The sequence below is a fragment of the Sphaerodactylus townsendi genome, linkage group LG02, assembly GCF_021028975.2.
Source record: "Sphaerodactylus townsendi isolate TG3544 linkage group LG02, MPM_Stown_v2.3, whole genome shotgun sequence".
In the NCBI taxonomy this organism is placed as follows: Eukaryota; Metazoa; Chordata; class Lepidosauria; order Squamata; family Sphaerodactylidae; genus Sphaerodactylus; species Sphaerodactylus townsendi.
In genome coordinates, this window is record NC_059426.1 from 161467883 (window position 1) to 161486588 (window position 18706).

The window sequence follows — 18706 nt, forward strand, 5'->3', positions numbered from 1 at the left end:
AAAGAGATTCCACCTAAACGTCAGGAAAAACTTCCTGACAGGGCTGTTCAACAATGAAATGCACTACCTCGGAGTGTGGTGGAGTCTCCTTCTTTGGAGGTTTTTAAAGAGAGGCTGGATGGTCATCTGTCAGGAGTGTTTTGATTATGTGTTCCTGCATTGCAGGAGATTGGACTTGATGGTCCTTGTGGTCTCTTCCAACTCTATGATTCAATGATCCATCTTCGTTTGCACATTTTCTGTGAGTTACAAGTCTGGGAGTTTGCTGAACGGGCGGCGTTTCCTTGACCCCATCTCAATTGGGAGTGCCGTTTAGATAATGCAATCCAGATGGTAAGTTCAACAATATAATTAGTGTTCGGCAAGACAGAACTTCTTATCAGAAGAAAAATATCCAAGCCATGTAATTAAAAAGCATATAGTAACGCAAGCGGCACGTTAAATATAGCATAAAATCAGAGAGCTCAAAAAGCTGAAGGTCACCATTTAACAATAAATAACTGTTAATTTAGCAGTTATAATGGAAACAAATAATATACTGCTGGCTAAAAATGTGCTACTAGCACTTAGAAGCAGTCTCTTAATATAGTTTTAAAAGTTAAAAGGTTAAAAGATTGGAGCAATCTTACAAAGCTGCTACCCGAAGCCATCTTTTCTTGTTAGTACATTTAGTGGTTCACATTTATAGAGTCAATGACTTCTGCTGTCCCACTTGGAAATGAGCCCTTTGGGTCAATTCTAAATACCTAGGTCTTACATTACAATTTCAAAGTACTGAGACCACAACTGGATTTATTTTAAAAAGAGAGAGAGAAATGCAAGGCACTCAGATGAACACAGAAGTCATATCCGTTCCGTAGTCATATCGTTCCGTAGAGGCCAATTTGCTAGTGGTTCCCCAGCTCCCTCGAGTAGATAGGCTGTAGCCTCCATTAACCTTGAGGCCAGGGCCTTCACAGCCCTGGCCCCGGCCTGGTGGAGAGCAGCTTCTTCCACCAGCTATCACGGGTCTCGCGGGACCTTGGTGAGTTCCGCAGGGCCTGCAAGACAGAGCTGTTCCGCCGGGCCTTTGGAAAGACCAGCCGCTGATGGTGCCCTCCCCCCCCTCTGGCCCTACACCTGGGCCTTTAACATCTATATCAAGATCTGCCGTTCCTCTCTAGGGGGAAGAATTTAATATTAGGTATCGGGCGCCACCTATACCTATATCTATGCTTTTATTCATTCTACATTTTATATGTTAATGTGTAGCTAGTTTCGCTGCTTTTATAAGTTTTAGCCTATTTATGATATTTGATGACTGTATCCATTGTATGCTGTACGCCACCCAGAGCCCTTCGGGGACGGGGCGGGATAGAAATTTAAAGTATAAATAAATAAATAAATAAAAATATCCCTTGCCCTGTTTACTAGCACCTGAACTACCTATGGTTACTCAGTGGTGAAGCAAGGGGTCTCGCCGTAGGTCTGCGTATTTAATGTTCTTGTAAAAATGTGGATTTGTAAGAAGAAATTTTAAAAGGGTAATTAATTAACTGGTTGCAGGTAACACTACATTGTTCAAGATGGTAAAAGGCCACGTCAGTATGTTAAGGTACCCACATTCATCCGTGAGATTAGTATGAAAATCTCACTCATTCAGTGGAACTGGATTGTGAATGAAACTGTCAGGTACTTAATTTCACAGGAGGCGCTGTCATAAAGCTGTTATCATAAGCTAGTTACTTGGAGACAGAAACCTCTGTATCCATTATCAAGGGTCCCTTGAGATCTGGTTTGCTGATCCGAGGATAAAATGCTATCAATAATTCATTCAGTTTGCAGTATCATTTTCAGTTTTGACATAAATCCTTTTCCCGCTGTGCTGCTGCCCATATGTCCTGCCCCTTTGCGGTTGGCAACACATTTCTTTATTACAATTATCTGCGGGGCGCGGGGGTGGGGGGGAGAGCTTTAAAGGCTAATTTATGTTTTAAACTTCAGGGTGATTTCTTTAAAGTGCTATTTTGAAAAAAAAATAATCAGAATGTTTTGCGTGGCATAGTAGTCACGGACTACACAACAATTCACACTGCATTCCACATGGTGAATTTCACAAACGATAAAAATGAAATATTAGAATTTGTATGCATTGTAGGCAAGGAAAAGGGGGTAGTATTTCAAGCAATACAGATGGCCCTAGAAAGAATTAAGCCAAGAAATGGACCATATCTGACAATCAGGTTGTGAAATGGAGGGAAAGGATAGCCCCTCCAAAACTTCAGGCTTCAAAATGCTGTTAATAGAGAGTTGTCCTTTAACAACATTGTAATAGCTATTAGAAATAACCACAAAGGTGCAACAAGCTATTAGAAGTATGTGGCAACTGAGGGAGGGTCTTCTTGGCTGAGGTGCTGCAAATATGGAACTCCCTCCTTCCCAGGGTTATTCCCTGGGAATCTCCCCCACTCTATCACTGTCTTTCAGCGTAGTGTAGTGGTTAAGAGCAGGTGGATTCTAATCTGGAGAACTGAATTTGATTCCCCACTCCTCCACCTGAGTGGCAGAGGCTTATCTGGTGAACCAGATGTGTTTCTGCAGTCCTTCTGCATTCCTTTTGGGTGACCTTGGGGTAGTCACAGTTCTCTCTGAACCATTTCAGCCCCACCTGCCTCACAAGGTGTTTGTTGTGAGGAGAGGAAGGGAAAGGAGCTTGTAAGCCACTTTGAGTCTCCTTACAGGAGAGTAAGGTGGAGTATAAATCCAAACTCTCCTTCTTCTCTTCTTCCAGCAGTGGATAAAGACTTTTCTTTGGCATTCCCTCACTAACTGTCCTTACCGTTTGTGTGTTTTAATCCCCCCACTGATTTCCTTACAATAATTATTTATAAAGAATGCTATAAAGAATGTTCATTTTGAACAGCTAGTTGGCAAGTGTTTCTAACAGAAATTCTTTAGAGATATACACGGAGGTTACATGTACTCAGCTAGCCATTAGGGTAACTAATGCCTAGTGGTATCTTAGTTGGTGCTTTATGAAAGTGTTTGTGTAATACATCTGGAGTCCCGCTAACATCACTGGAACCACCATTCCCCCTCTCTTCTTGGGGAGGGTTTTCATGTGGGTTTTAATTGAGGAACGCCACGAAATTTGTATTGATTGCTGGATTTTAAATAGTTTTTAGCATGATGACCTTGGGGCCTATATTATTTATGTATATTTTGTAATTTTTTTATGTGCTCCACTGGTTTTATTGTTGTTTGTTACGTTATACACTGCCCAGAGCCCTTCAGGGGAGGGGCAGTATATAAAATTAACAATAAATAAATAAATAATACACATGAATTGCTTTAAGGGGATTAACATAATATATTTGTTACCCTCAAGTGCATTTTTTGCTTTAACTAACCAACTTAGATACCCTTCTGGAATCTGATAAACACATATCATACAGCAAAATCAATCTGTTTTAAATCTGAGATTCATGATACCCATTCAATGTCCCCTCCTTGTATTAAGCACTAAGTGGGTCTCAATTTACACTTGCTAACTTCAGGTGTCCCCCACCCCCCCCCAATCCTTGGCTCTTCTGCTATTGTGCATGTGAGGAAAAAAAAACATAGGCTGTTCTGAATGCATTCATACCCAGTTTCTGAACTATAAATGGTCATATCAGAAAATTAATTTCCAATTGCATTTAAGCCTTCCCGTGCTATACAATGCATTTGTGATTTTGAACTGAGCACATTAACAGTGTGATCCTAAGCATCATCATTTTAAGTCCATTGATTGCAATAGACTTGGAATGGCAAAACTCTGCACAGGATGGTACCATATGTAAGCTAGGCTTTTTACAGAATGAGACGACATTCTTTGCACACTGTGGTTCTAGTCCAATGTGAGTCATACACCACAAGCAACGATACAGATATGTGCTGGTGCCTTTGAAATCCTTCCTTTTTGAAAATGCAAGTCATATGCCTAAGAGGACACTAAGAGCTGATATTCACTTTCCCTTTTCTACTTGCTTGAGTTTTTGCAGTCAGAGATGGAAGACATGTAAATGAGTGCATATTTTGAGCCATTTCACTTTAAAATACTGCCCAGTAGCGACTGGGTCATGATCACACTAACCCAAGTTGCATCTATTTTAATTTTTTAAAATCATTTAGGCTTCCTCAATCAGATATCTGAAGGGGCGGTATATAAATGCCCTAAGAAACAGGAATGGGCCCTAGAAAGACAACCAAGTGTCGCTTATTCTTGATAGGATGCATATGTCTTTTTGTACTTCAGTCAACTGAATATTACTCAGCTCGCCAGCATGATAAATTCTGCCGCTTTGCATGTGGAAATGATTTCAAACAAATGCTTTCTTCTGAGGAGGGTGTACGAGACAGAAATTTTACACAACAAAATCTCAGTGATTGGAATTCAATAGGGGAATCAGTGTGTCCCCTGCCACAGTGGAGTTACACAGATAAAAGTGAGCTTGATTTTCAGAGGCTGAGGTCACCATGGACAAAAAACAGCCATTCCCACTCCTCCATGGGGGTTCCATGCAAAGTTCATTGCTTCCTTCCATACGCACAAATACTTGTAGGTTTTTTCATTCTATGGAAAAGAAGTAAAGTACAACATTTAGAGATGCCATCAAGGTAAAAATTATAATCCATCTTCCTTCCCTGAACGATCTACACATAATACCAAACCAGAGCTCCCAAAGGCACCTGGTGGGCCACTGGGAGTAGCAGAGTGCTGGACTAGATGGACTCTGGTCTGATCCAGTAGGCTTGTTCTTATGTTCTTATGGCTTGATGCTCTGTGAATGTACCCCGTGCTCATGATTTGCTGTCCCCGCTCAAGCAAAGTTACACCCGTTTTATTTATTTGTTTGTTTGTTGCATTTCTACTCCGCCAAATCTCCTAGAGGACTCAAGGCAGTTTACGATAAAAAAAACACAATATAATACAATAAATAATACATATATACAATTAAAAAGCTTTTAAAACAGTGACAATAAATAGTATAACGAGAACCTACAAGAGGACATATAGAATATAAAAACAGATGTGCACATCATGTCCAGACGGGAACACAGATGACACTAAGGAAAGGAATGCCCAGCTGGCCGGGCAGAGAAAGCCCGGTGGAAGGGCCTTGAGAAGAGTTTAATTCCGCTTAGAATTTTTTTTAAAAAAGGTAACGTTTCCCCTTCAGTCATATCTGACCCTGGGGTACCACTGCAAGCAGTGATTTCATAGGTAAGCCGTTTTTGTGGGGTAGTTTGCCATTGCTTTCCCCAGCTATTCTTTACCTAGCTATGTGCTAGGTACTCATTTACGGACGAAGGAATGGATGGATGGCTGAGTTGACCATGAGCCAGCTGCCAGGATATCTGACCCACAGGAGGCTCAAACTCCTGACCGTGTGAGTGGCAGTGCAAGCACTTAACCACTACGCCATGCGGCTCTTCACTTACACAGCAGGTATCTGCCGATTTTGCACACATTTCCTATTACATCCTTGCATTTAATTCAGAAGGCCCATCTAATTCAGTCAGGCTTACTTTCAGGAAAGTGCTCTTAGGATTGCAGTCTGACTTGCAGCTAGTGTTGCCAACTCAGGATTGGAACATTCCTGGAGATCCGGGGGGGCGGCAGGAGCTGAGATTTGAGGATGGGAGGAAGCTCAGCCAGGTATAATACCACATGGTTCATCCTCCTGAACAGCCACTTTTTCCAGGGGACTGATCTCCGTAGCCTGTAGATCAGTTGTAACTCTGGGAGATCTCCAGGCCCCACCTGGAAGTTGGCAGCATGGGAGGGAAGGACACAGGATGACGTCGCATATAAATACATGTGGGCTTGTTCACGTGCTATGATTCCATGGTGTGACATTATGTTTCATGTAACACAGAAGGGTCCCTTGAGGAGAGAGGGATGGGAGAAATGCACAGAGAATCCATTGCTCCCCAGGGAAATTTTAAATATAAATCCTCCCTCCTCATACATACCCTGTCCTAACAGGGAGTATTTTGTTAGCAGTCAGATACATGCATGCATGCATAAGTAGTTTTTTGTTTTTCCCTAATGTATCGGAATTAGACTAAGGCACAAGGAGGTCAAATGATTTAGTTGCCTGAAGGTATGATCTTATTTGCAGTCTTTGTGATCGGTGTAGACAGTATAAATTCACCCAGTGGGTAAAGCACATCACATGGTACACTCCTGTTTGCACGGACCAAAACAAAAGTTATCACATTCCTAATTTGCAAAATAATGTTTAAACAGATTCTGGAACGGTAGCTTGTTGCATCCAAAAGGGCAAAGATTCCTGAGCCACTTTAAAGACTAACATTTATTATGATATAAGCTTTGATGAGTCAGACAGTCATTTCACCAGGTGAATAAAGTGTTACACATGTTAAAAGATATATGAATAATGCATCTGGATGAAAGGACTTTGACTGACGAAGGGTTATATCAAAATAACTGTATTAGGATTTAAGGTGCCATGACACTTGCTACTAAATTTAAACAGCATAAAAAGAAATCTGAATCACCATATTAATAACTTTTCCTATTCACCAGATAATAACAAAAATCTATCTCGTATTACATTTGTGACGGTGAGGTCTCTTACAGTAGTTGAACTGGTATGGTGTCCACATGCTCAAGGAAGTAAGTATTTCAGATTATGTGAGGGAAGGGAAATTGTTGGTTTGGCTAGAAGAAAAAAATCTCATGAGAATAGGGACCACAGGAAACAGACGTAGACTCCAGGCTCACAAAAGTTCAAGTCATAATCAATGTGTTAATCTTTAATCTGCTGCCAGATAACCAGAGAGCAGCAGTGGCATAGTGGTTAAGAGCAGGTGAACTCTAATCTGGAGAACTGGGTATGATTAGCCTGTGAACTCCAATCCATGCCAGCTGGGTGACCTTGGGCTAGTCATAGTTCTTTGGAGCTCTCTCAGCCCCACCTACCTCACAGGTGTTTGGTGGCGTGGGGAGAAGGGAAAGGAGATTGTAAGCCCCCTTGAGTCTCCTTACAGGAGAGAAAAGGGGGATATAAATCCAAACTCTTCTTCTTCTTTTGCAATTTAGGTCAGGAAGTTATAGGACTGGCATCCGAAAGGCAAAGGGAAAGCAATCCTAAGCAGGTCTACTCAAAATCCTATTCAGGCCAATTCAATGGGGCTTGCTCAAGGAGGCTTTCTCAGGATTGCACTGACAAGAATTTATTTGATCAGTTTCACTGGAGATCACCAAAGGTGGGGAGGAAATTGTAAACAAAATAAACATGCAGCAGATCCCCCCCCCCGTCACAAAAAGGTAAATGGGAAAAGAAAACCATACCCTTCCAGATCTAGTTCTCCTTGCTATAATACATTTATATTCATTTGTGTATCTGTAGATATATATATATTTATATAGAAGGTAAGGCTGAACTGTAGAATGGACGCTGTCTCTTCTAGTTTAACCTGTGACTGTATAAGCTGGTCTACAAAATTACTATTAGACATTAAAACAAATCAAGAGGCTGCGCAGCTTGAGTAAAGCTACTGATCCCTACAGGTTTGTTTATGGAAGCCTATTCAGTTTAATTACACGGCTGTCTCATGTTCATAACATTCAGGATCACCCTTGGGGTACTTATTCCCAAAGGTTTTTAAACATTACCCTAACGAGACTTTTGAACTAGACTGTTCAAATCTCTTCCTTCAAGTATATTTAAGCTATAAAACACGGTCTGAAAGAACTGAGTCTTATTTTATTTATTCAAAACAATTTTATGCTGCCATTCCATCCAGCTTAGGGTCCCCAAAGAGGGAATCAGAAACATTAAAGTCAGCTTTAAAATAAATACACACATGTAAACATTAAAACAGTTAAAGAAAAACACATGAACCACAAGGGAGGGTCAGGGAGGCAACACCAAACAAAACAGAAAAGCCTTTACCCACTGGTGGAAGACAGCAATAGAGGGGGACGCACTTATCTCCCTGGGGAGGGAATTCCAACATTTCGGTGCCACGACTGAGAACCTTCCTTGGGTTGCCAGGTTGCAGCCAACAACCCATTTAGGAAGTGAGGATTGGTGTCCCAGCATCACACTGGTATCACTTCCGGGTTTCATTGGAGGTGACACCATGAAACACTTTAGGCTCTATGATAAAACCAGAGAGTATATGCAAATTCTAATCTAACAAGTATTTACCAGAAGAGACACCAGCGCACCACCATGAAGGTCACACATGATCCTATTTCCTCCTCCATTTCTTGCTAATATGCCAGCGGACAACAAATAAGGTTTCCAGGAGGCAACTCTAGTCGCAACCAGTTTCACCTCTGATGATGCAGGTCCATAAATATGGTCACAATGGTTTATATGGCAGTAGGTAGTGCTTAACATATGCTGGTCCCAAGATATATAGGATTTTAAAGGTCAATATTTCTTTAAGTTAAAAGAAAAGAAAAAATGTAGACTTCTCTGGTATGAGGGGAGGACGAAAAAAAATTATGCAGGTTTCCAGTTTTGGGGGGGGCATTGCAATGTGGAAGGAGTAACTATAATAACAAAAATACACAAATGGGAAAGAAACACACAACCCCAATTCGTTCACACTCAAAATCTGCAGTTCATTTCCCTGTCCTTTTAAATTTTGCTGTACTCTTCATTACTGAAGTGTAAGTACTTTGAGAGCAGTGTCCTGAGCGGTTGCCAACGTCCCCCCTTTCTCAATGCTGTGTCCGCGCTGCCTGCCCAGAAAGGTCCGTTTTCACTGACGAAAGCACGGCAGAGAAAAGAAGGTAGAAGCCCACCATAAAAACCGAACCTCACTAAGCGCCGCCACGGCTTCTTCCGGGTCTGCAACTTGCGGCTCTCCAGATGTTCATGGACTACAATTCCCATCAGCCCCTGTCACCATGGCCAATTGGAGACCCAGAAGGAGGGGGAAACTGCTCGAGGACTCCCCCTAGCCTTCAGGGGCGAACCTCGTCTGGGGCCACAGCCACGCCCCCTGCGCGAGGGGAAGCCACGGCGGCTCCCGCCAACTGCGCCGGAGGCGACGAAGACGGGTGGGCGGGAAGGGGAAAAAAAAAAAGAACGTTATCCTCACGTGACGCGCCATAACCAATGGGGAGAGGGAGGGCGGGGGAGAGGGCGCTCGAGGAGCGGGGCGGGGGAGTCGGAGGAAGGAGGAGGAGGGAGACCTGCGCGGGGTCTGAGGGAGGGAGCGAGCGAGCGCGGGAGCCAGGCAGGCAGGGCCGGCTGGCCGGCCGGCGGAGTAGGGGAGAGGCGGCAGGCAAAGAGGCGGCTCCTGGTGCTGCTGCTGCTGCTGCAACGGGGGCGCCCCAGTCTCCACCAGCACCCCCCTCCCCGGGAGAGGCCGCGACTCTCCGGCCTGGCGGGCCCCCAGCCCCCCATCCTCTCGGCCATGCCGAATAAAAAGAAGGAAAAAGTGAGCCAGGTCAGGCCGGAGGGGGTGGGGAGGGGAGCAGGCCCAGGAGTGGCGGGGGTGGGAGGAGGAGGAGGAGGCAAGACCTGGCTAGAGGCGGGCCTGCGAGGGGCCAGCGGGCGACTGAGGCAGCCGGGGTGGCGGGGGGGGGAGGGGGAGAATGGACGACTGGGTGTTGGGGGACTCCTCTGTGTAACCTCTGGGGCTCCCTTGTGTGGGTTTTGACTCGTGCACGCACTTTCTGACACGTGTGTACGTATATAGCCTGCAGGCTACAGGTTAAATATCTGCATGTCATTATATACCAGCATTTATATATTGACGTAACTATACATTGATTTTGTGCGTGTGTACAATGTGTGAAAGTAGATGGTATGGTTATGTGTAAATGTACATACAAATGTGTTACACATTTGGTGTAACTACATAAATTTTGTGTGTGTACAATGTGTGAAAATAGATAAGTGGGTATGTTTATGTATGTATATGTACATATGCATATGTTACACATTTGGTGTAACTACAAAAATTTTGTGTGGGTACAGTGTGTGAAAATAAGTGGGTATCTTTATGTGTTTATATATACATGCGTATATGTTACACATTTGGCATAACTATGCATACATTTTGTGTGTATGTACAATGTGTGAAAGTTGTTAAGTTATATTTATGTGTTCGAATACATACGTATATGTTACATAGTTGCCATGAATTTAGTGTATATGTTATATACACTTACACCCTACTGATCATATCTCAATACTGATAATGTTATATCGACACATTAATTATTTGCCATATGCATTCTGTGTATGTGTTCAGGATGCTTTGAGCTTTCTGGGAAGAGGTTGAAAAAATGGAACACAGTACACTGACCCCTTGTTATTCTCAGGAGTGACTCCTCTCACACCATAGTATCTGTGGTACACACTGGCTCAAGGCAGCCTGTTGTTGTTGCTTAAACAGTCCTTATGAGATAACAAAGAGTAAGACCCACAAGATTGTACTTTGAAGTTTCTAAAAATGTACTTTGAGGTTGTTTCTGGAGGTACTGGGTGATCTCAGGTAAAGAATGGTGGTTTCATGTGGTGGTGTATGGCTGTTAGGAAAAGGAACTGTCGGCTACTGCCATATAACTATGACCAAGTTGAAAGAAACAAACCTCTCAACAGCATTGGTATTGAGGGGTCAACACATTTCCAATTATTTTCAGAATGCATCAGTGTGCTCTTAAAACTATGGCTAAGTTTTAATGAACCACTTCTGAACATTTCTTTCCTCTCATTGTTTATAAGTGTGGCCATAATTCTAAGTAAGGCAGAAATCCTGCGCTCACATTCATGGAATACAAAAGCTTGGGTTTGAATTCTTCCCCTGCCGTAAATCTCACTGCACGATTCTGGCAAAGTTCTGTGTGCCCATCTGGACATATCTCACGAGTTAAAATGGAGAAAGGATGGAGCTTTGAATGCTGTAAACAAATAATGTGTAGGCCTCTGTGCCTGTTTAGGATTTCATCCACTGTCTTCTGATGGATAGCATGACTGTGGGCAGCAGGCTGGTCTCTTCTAAGTGTTCTGAGGAGTCAGTATGAGCTTTAGTATTGGATATACAGGCCCCTCTTCCACTTAACAGCTTCCAGTAGTGTTGAATTCAAAGCTGAGGAGTTCAACATTTCCACATCTGTTAAAAATTTATGTGCTTATTGCACTATATGTCGTTATTGTTCTCTCAGTATGTTGATGCCCTAACAGCCCAAAAGGGATTGGTTGCAAGCCAAAGAAATCATAAGAACTGTTCTGGGAATGTCTCATTTTGCAAGACTATATAATTCTGGCTTCTAGCTTTAGTCCTACATTGAGGATGTGAGCCAAATTCTAAAATGCTTCAATAGAAATGATACAGCATGGCAATCCATGTTTTAAATCTGGTCCGTTCATTTCTGCTTATAAGTCTTATGGATAGCAGATCATAGGGTTGTGCCGTTAACTCTTATGGCCTCTACACTGCATGTACAGTTTTCAGTATGAACTTGGTAGGGCTTGCCTACCGAAAATAATTGTATCTCAGAATTATGGGAAGTTCTGTTTGGGGATTTTGTGCCATGTGGTGACCAAGATTCCTCCCTCCCCCCCTTGGGGCTTCTGGGACTTTCCCCTTGAACCAGAAAAAGCTAAAACTTTCCTTTGCTCCAACTTAAAAGAGAAAATGGTGGAGTGGCTCTGTGTGGATTATCCATGGGGAAGCTCTGCCGCCAATACAAGGAGGGTAGAGAGCTGAGCTCTTCCTTCAAAGTGACAGAGTTAAGTTCCATTTCTTCCCAGCTCTTTAATTGACTTTTTTTGCTTTTGGTTCATAGCTAGGCCTCAGTGTTCTTTTAACTGTAGCTCAGCTGTGAAAGCAAAAGGTGGGTTGTGATCACAGTAGGCCAGCAGGAGTCGGCAACCTGCGGCTCTCCAGATGTTCATGGACTACAATTCCCATCAGCCCCTGCCAGCATGGCCAGTTGGTGCAGCCTTAATGCATCACATTGTAGTCTTCCTTTTTTTGTTCTTTCTTTTGCTATTCTAAAACTATTGCGTGCTTCCTTCGTTTTATAGCTATTCTGGTTGCTAAGAGCAGATAAAGCATAATGTAACAGCATTCAGATCTTGGTAAGCTTAAATAAGGGGCTCTGTAACTAAAATTGCTTCTATTCCTACTTGAATGTGAAACTTGCATGTGATTATACGTTTCAGGAACCTCCAAAAGCAGGCAAAAGTGGGAAGAGTAGCAAGGATGTGCAAGATAACCTGGACATTGAGGTAATTGTTGCTCAAACATCTTGTTTTTCTTCAAACATTTTTATACTGACGTACTATAGCAGTGGTGAAGAACCTATGGCACGGGTGCCAGAGGTGGCACTCAGAGCCCTCTCTGTGGGCACGCACAAACAGAGTCACCCCCACCCCCCACATATCTAGGCTGGTCTTGGCCACTGGGCTCGATTATTAGCATTAAACCTAAGACCTAATTTTGGGGAAGCAGTGTAGGTAACCCTGTTAAGTGCTGTTAAACCCCACAGATTTTCATGCGAAGAACTAAAGTGCAATCCTTTACCTGGGATAAGCTCAGTTGCTGGCAATGGGGCTTGCTTCTGAGTAAACCCTCCTAGGGTCGTGATTCACCCGTTGGGAGAGTTGCACGGTTTCTTCAAAGCAAAGCCACCGACAACCACCAAGCTTGCTCCCGAGTAACGCATGCCTCTGAGCCAACCTTTTTTTAAAAACTAAAACCTCAGTATTCAGATTAAATTGCCATGTTGGCACTTTGCAATAAATAAGTGGGTTTTGGGTGGCAGTTTGGGCACTCGGTCTCGAAAAGGTTCGCCACCACTGTACTATAGCATTTGAAAGATTAGGTGCTCCAACATATGTTCCTCTGGCTTTTTACCCCCCCCCCCCCCCCCCCCCCCCCGGTCCTCCTGCTTTTTAAAAAATCACTAGCAACTTGCAAACTATCATGCAATCAGATACAGAGCCATTTCACTCTTAAGGCCACAGACATTAATGGGTTTGGACTGGAATAACTGCATATAACTGCATTGCTTAAAGCCCTTAGTTTGGAATGTGTGGTAATATCAAATGTTCAGAGTTCAATAAAATCTTTGTCTGACCAACAGGGGTAATTGAGGCAATGTGTTTGGAGCACTTAATGAATCAAAAAAGTGTGATTCGATTCATTTATACGTGGCAAAATGAAGATTGTTTTTGTATTATTTGGACTTCAATATGTTTCATGTGAAGAAAATACATTTCCGTAGCTTATAGGCCTGCAGATAGAACAAACTCATAGAAAGGTAGAAGGAAGTGACAGCTTCCTGAATAGCCACTTGTGAGTGTTGGAGCTAGGGCAGTTGGCAGAAATTTCTTCCTGTCCCTTTCTGCCCCACTGAAGCTGCATATATGCGTTCTCATGGTCCATGGTTCGATCCCCACCATTTCCAGTTAAAAGGATCTCTGGTACCATGTGTTAAGAAAGATCTTCCTCAGCCTAAGCCCTTGAGAGTACTGCTGGTCATGAGTAGAAATCTGACTGTCACTACAATACAACTTCATGTGTTCTGTAGGGTCCAGCTTGTCCATGAATGTATTGATATTATGATGGCGTTTTGATGTAGCTGTACATGTCAGCTGTACTTTGTTTCTTCTTTGCCAGTGGCTTGGCTTAAAGTGCAGTCAGTTGCTCCTGAGCTATAAACATACTTTTCTATCTCAAGATACTTCCAAATTTACTGTTACAGCAACAGCTTATATGAGTCAGCAGTGTGATATGCCAGCCAAGAAAGCCAATGCAATTTTGGGATTCATCAATAAGAGTATAGTGTCTAATTGTACCACTCTATTCTGCATTGGTCAGACCTCACCTAGAGTACTGTGTTCAGTTCTGGCACTGCAATTTAAGAAGAATATTGACAAGCTGGAACGTGTTCAGAGGAGGGCAGCCAAAATGATAAAAGGTCTGGAATCCATTCTCTAGGAAGAGAGACTTAGGGAGCTGGGGATGTTTAGTCTGGAGAAGCAAAGGTTAAGGGGGGACATGATAGCTATGCTTAAACATTTGAAGAGATGTCATGTCGAAGAGGGCTTGTTTTCTGCTGCCTCGGAGACTAGGATACGGAGTAATGGATTTAAGGTGCAGGGAAAAAGATTCCACCCAAACATTAGGATGAACTTTCCAACTATCAGGGCTGTTCGATAGTGGAATCCACTGTCTCAGAGAGTGGTGGAGTCTCCTTCATTGGAGGTTTTCAAACAGAGGCTAGATGATCATATGTTGGGAGAGCTTTGATTATGTGTTCCTGCAAGGCAGGGGGTTTGACTTGATGGCCCTTGTGGTCTCTTCCAACTCTATGATTCTATGAAATGCTATACAAACAAGCTGAGTTTTGAATTCACAGGTACTTCAGCCAACTCCAGGTGCTGGGGAGTACGTGGGTTTTTTCCCCCTCTGCTATGCAAATCAGAGACCATGTTATTTGTATATTGTATGCCTGTCAACATTTCATGGAAAGGGAAAAGTTACTTCAGGTATCATAGAAACCGGTATATTTCCCTGTGTATAATAGTTTTCACAGAATAAGTGTATGGACAGCTTGCCTTTGCAGTGTTTTCTTTCAAGAAAACTCTAAAAAGAGCAGCACAACTTGTTTGTTATACTTTCCTTGAACTACAAAGTGGAGGAGGAGGAGCAGTGGAGATAAAAACTCTGCTATTTGTGAGTTAGGATTGGGTGAGAGAACTTGACAGAATTATGGACTGAATGTATGCTGTGGTTGCCACCTACAACAGATGTTATTTAGATGCAAAAAAGCACAGGCATCTTAACAGGCGTCTATTTCAGGACTTTAATTGTTATGGTGATATGAGAAATGGGTGCAGGTACAGATTTAATATTCAGTCAGACATTTTTTTAACCAGGATTTATATATCAATCTGTTCTGTGGGAAGTAGAATTGAAAATAATTCATCAAGATACTAGCAGTTTTTTTTTTCACATAACAAATCCTGGCTCCGGCCTAGTAAAACGCTCTTTCAAATGTAACCTAGCCCCTGTGGAACTTGCTTCAGTTTTGCTGGGCCTATGAAACAGAGCTACAGTTGAGGGTAGCAATGTGTTTCCAACATAACTGGCTTTCCTTTCCCTGCCTCTTTCCCTTTATTTTTCGAGCCCTATCCAGGGGGGGGGGGAGGGGGGGCATGAAAGGGCTGTAGGGAACGGCACGGCCTTGCACCAGTTCGTTGGCCCCTGGGGCACTTACCCAGCGGAGGGGGCAGATGCCACACAACCTATAGCCCCAATGCCACAAAACCCAGAAGTCTAGGCTGCAGTGGTGTCCCGCTCAGATGCCCTCTGGGGGGCATTCCCAGAAGCGGTGCTGATGTTTTGGGGCTTTTCTGAACTCCCCACGCTGCGGGAAAGCCCTGTAGGAGGTGACGGTGTGGCACTACACTGGCACCACGTTCCACCGCCTTCAGGTTTGGATGGGGCTATATGTCTTCTGTTTTGTAGACTGTTCCCCAAATTCTCACCTATTAGTTATGGCGCAGAGATAGTGGGAGGCATGGTATACAAAGTTATGGTTGATTTTATAAAGTTGTGAGCTGCCCTGAGCCTGTTGACAGTGACAGGCGGCAAATAAATCATATTAAATTATGGGAAGATTTTATTTTACATACAATATCTACTCCAGTGGATGGGGTACACTGGGCTTATACAGTGAGTGCATTTGAATGCTCCCTAGACCAGCGGTTCTCAACCTGTGGCTCACAACCCCTTTGGGGGTCGAACGACCCTTTCACAGGGATCACCTAAGAGACTCTGCATCAGTGTTCTCCATCTGTAAAATGGATAAATGTTAGTCTTGGGGGTCACCACAACATGAGGAACTGTATTAAAGGGTCGCGTCATTAGGAAGGTTGAGAACCACTCAGTGGAGTTGTAACTACCAACACATGCATTTTTGAGGCAACATAGAAACAAATAAATGGAGCACAAGCTGACTTCAGTCAACCTCCTTAATGTCAGGTCGGTCTTCAGATAAGCAGTAGCAGCTGACCTATCCATTCGATACTTGTAATGTCTGGAGCATGCCAAGAATCGAGATTGCTTTAGGATTAGATAAGCAGTACAAGGGGTGGCCCAGTTTTGTGATCCAGTCTTCTCTGGCTAAGACTCCGTTCCACATCCCCAAATGCAGTCTTGGATACTTCTGACTAATTTTGAAAGTATTCTGTTAGACCTCTGTGTCTGAAAATGTACTAGCATATGTTGTATTTTTCCCCCAAGTGCTTGTAAAAAATGCCAGATTGTGACAATTAGAGATTGTCCTTTGTTCAAAGAACATGGAGAACGCAGCAGAAGCATCCCCAAATACTTTGTTATTTATAGAAACCTATATAAACCTTAGCACTGTATTTTCATTTATGCTGATATCCTTCTTTTTTACATCTCTTTCTCTGAAGATCTGAAAACATTAGTAGATATGTATTTCTAACAGCTTGCCCACAAAGGGACCTCTCTGAAGTCTAAAAGAGAATTAATTCATAGCTGGGGCAGCATTTGTATTCTGATAGGCTGGAAGCAGAGTGTTAGGTCTTGCAACCTTAAGCCAACAAGTGGACTCTGAAATATTGATCAGCAGCGTTTATTGAAAAGGCATCAGAGCGCCATACTTGACAAAGCCAGTTCTAATGAAGCTGGCATTCACAGTCCCCTTTATCCCCATTGAAAGTCCCCCTCCCATTTTCCCAAGAGGTTCTGAAAAAAACAGTCTCTGGAGCTGAGGCACCAAGGTTGAAGGCAGATTAGGAAGAGAAAGCCACCTGGCTTCCTGCCCTACAAGATAACAGATATAATACAGTTCCCATGGGACAGAGGTACTAGAGGAAGCCTAGTTGTCTACAAAGCGTGTGAAGCCATAAAGTAGAGATCAGGGAAACAGTGCGCAGATGGCAATGGATACATATAGCCGGCTGGTTACATATATCTTTCTAGCAGCATCAATTTGTTATTTTAAGCAGTTACATTGGCTTGGGAATGTATCTCAAATCACCTAGATAGTGTCCCCCTGTCACAGATGCAGGAGTTGTGAGACTACCTACAAAATGACACTCATGAATCATCGCCTCCTCAGTGACTTCTTGCTGCCAACTTTCCACCTAAGTGGCTGCTACCAAAATAGTAAAGTGATGGTGGGGAATCTTGCAGCATAGAAACATTGGTTTTGTGCTTATTGCAGCATAGAAGCATGTTTTGTACATATGACGTAACTGGGAGAGCAAGCGGAGGGAGATTTGGCCACTGCTTTTGGCAATAGCCATGCAGCTTTCATCCTATCTTAGTCCTCTGTTAAATTTGTCTGCAGAAATCTTTTCTGCTTCCAGCTGGAGATCCTGGTTACCAGAGTTGCATTAGCTCTTATGTAACTGCAGTTGGGGCTTCACATAGCCTTCTGTGTGCATAAAATACCATTATGGTATGATACTTCAGCAGGACTGTCAGTTCTAAGTGCCAAGGTTTCTGAGCTTTGGCTGAGGCAAACATTTTATTTTCTTTATTTTGCTCTCAAGTTAGCATACAGGCTTGATCGTGAGCTGCTGTCATTATTGGCAGCAGCAATGGACAGTCTAGTTTGGAATCGGTCTTTGGAACGCAGGCAAGCCCTTCTGAATGTTTCTGGTGGATAGAGACCAGGAGGTTGTTGATTAGAATTGTCTGTCATCAGGCATTGAGAAGAGCTATCATCTTCTGAATTCACTTCTTTTCATAGGACCAATTTAAGTTATGAAATGATTTTTCATTGTGATTGGGGACAGTGGTCAAGTTACATTTTCACATTAGCATCAAGAACTGGGAGCAAAAAGCCTGGAACTGAAATATGTTTTGATGGATAATATGTCCGTTATGGAGGAATGGAAAACTGCCTGCTTTGGTTGCCCCCAAACACCCTCAGCAGTTGGTTCCTGTCGTTATAGAAGGTTCTCTTTTTTTTGTCTGATGTTCTGCTAGGTTGTTCTAAGATAGCATCTGTGAAATATATAAGAAAAGAAGGCTTCTTCAGCTGCCTGGCAAATGGAAAACTGAACTTTAGATGAATGTACAGATGTACTTGTAGGGAAATGTGAGGAAGGGTGGAATTTTTTTTTAATGTGAAACATCTGCAGCAAGGACATGATAAATTCCAATGGCTTCTTTTACAGAATGTTATGCAAGCTGCAAATCCAACTGTCATGCATGTGTGTTGCATGAAGAGATGGAACTGTGAACCAGAGGGACACTTGTCCAGGATTTCTGCAATTGTTGTAGAAATTTTCCCAGTTGCTGTGGATATAGGAATTGCTGTCCTTGCACAGCTTGGTTAGTGGCTTCATTTATCTGTGTCAGTATAGATTTTTCAGTAGTCGAGAATGGGCTGCAGTTTCTAGCTTGCTGGAGACAACAGACTGGTGGGAATTGTACAAAACTCATAGTTGATGGATCTTCTTAGCCATTTAATCTGTTTGCTGCTTAAGATTGACTTTGTAGTGCCATTCTTGCACCTTTAGAAAGTAGCTGTAATTGTGCATTGCTTTGCTCACTGTGTTTCAGGACAACTTAACTGAAAATTACATAAAGGTAGTAGACACTGGAATTAGCACAGTGACAAGCACTGTGCAAAAAATCCCAACTTGATTATATCATGCATCATTTTCTGTGAATGTACTACAAGGCCCCTTTT

General features: G+C 42.9%; 1 protein-coding gene and 1 long non-coding RNA gene across 2 annotated transcripts in view; one reads left to right on the forward strand and one right to left on the reverse strand.

Annotated features, from left to right (window-relative positions):
- Positions 1-3329: 3329 nt before the first annotated feature.
- Positions 3330-8802, reverse strand: LOC125426993. Its single transcript, XR_007243617.1, has 2 exons — positions 7947-8802; positions 3330-4594 (listed from the first exon to the last, which is right to left on the reverse strand). It is a non-coding gene; the product is annotated as an uncharacterized LOC125426993 (long non-coding RNA).
- Positions 8803-9199: 397 nt separating this feature from the next.
- PPP2R5C (protein phosphatase 2 regulatory subunit B'gamma) overlaps positions 9200-18706 on the forward strand; it is a 41455-nt gene continuing 31948 nt past the window's right edge. Inside the window, exons 1-2 of the mRNA XM_048484635.1 lie at positions 9200-9459; positions 12186-12251. Coding sequence (XP_048340592.1) covers positions 9427-9459; positions 12186-12251 — 99 coding nt within the window. The 5' untranslated portion in view covers positions 9200-9426. The remainder of the gene's footprint in view (positions 9460-12185; positions 12252-18706) is intronic.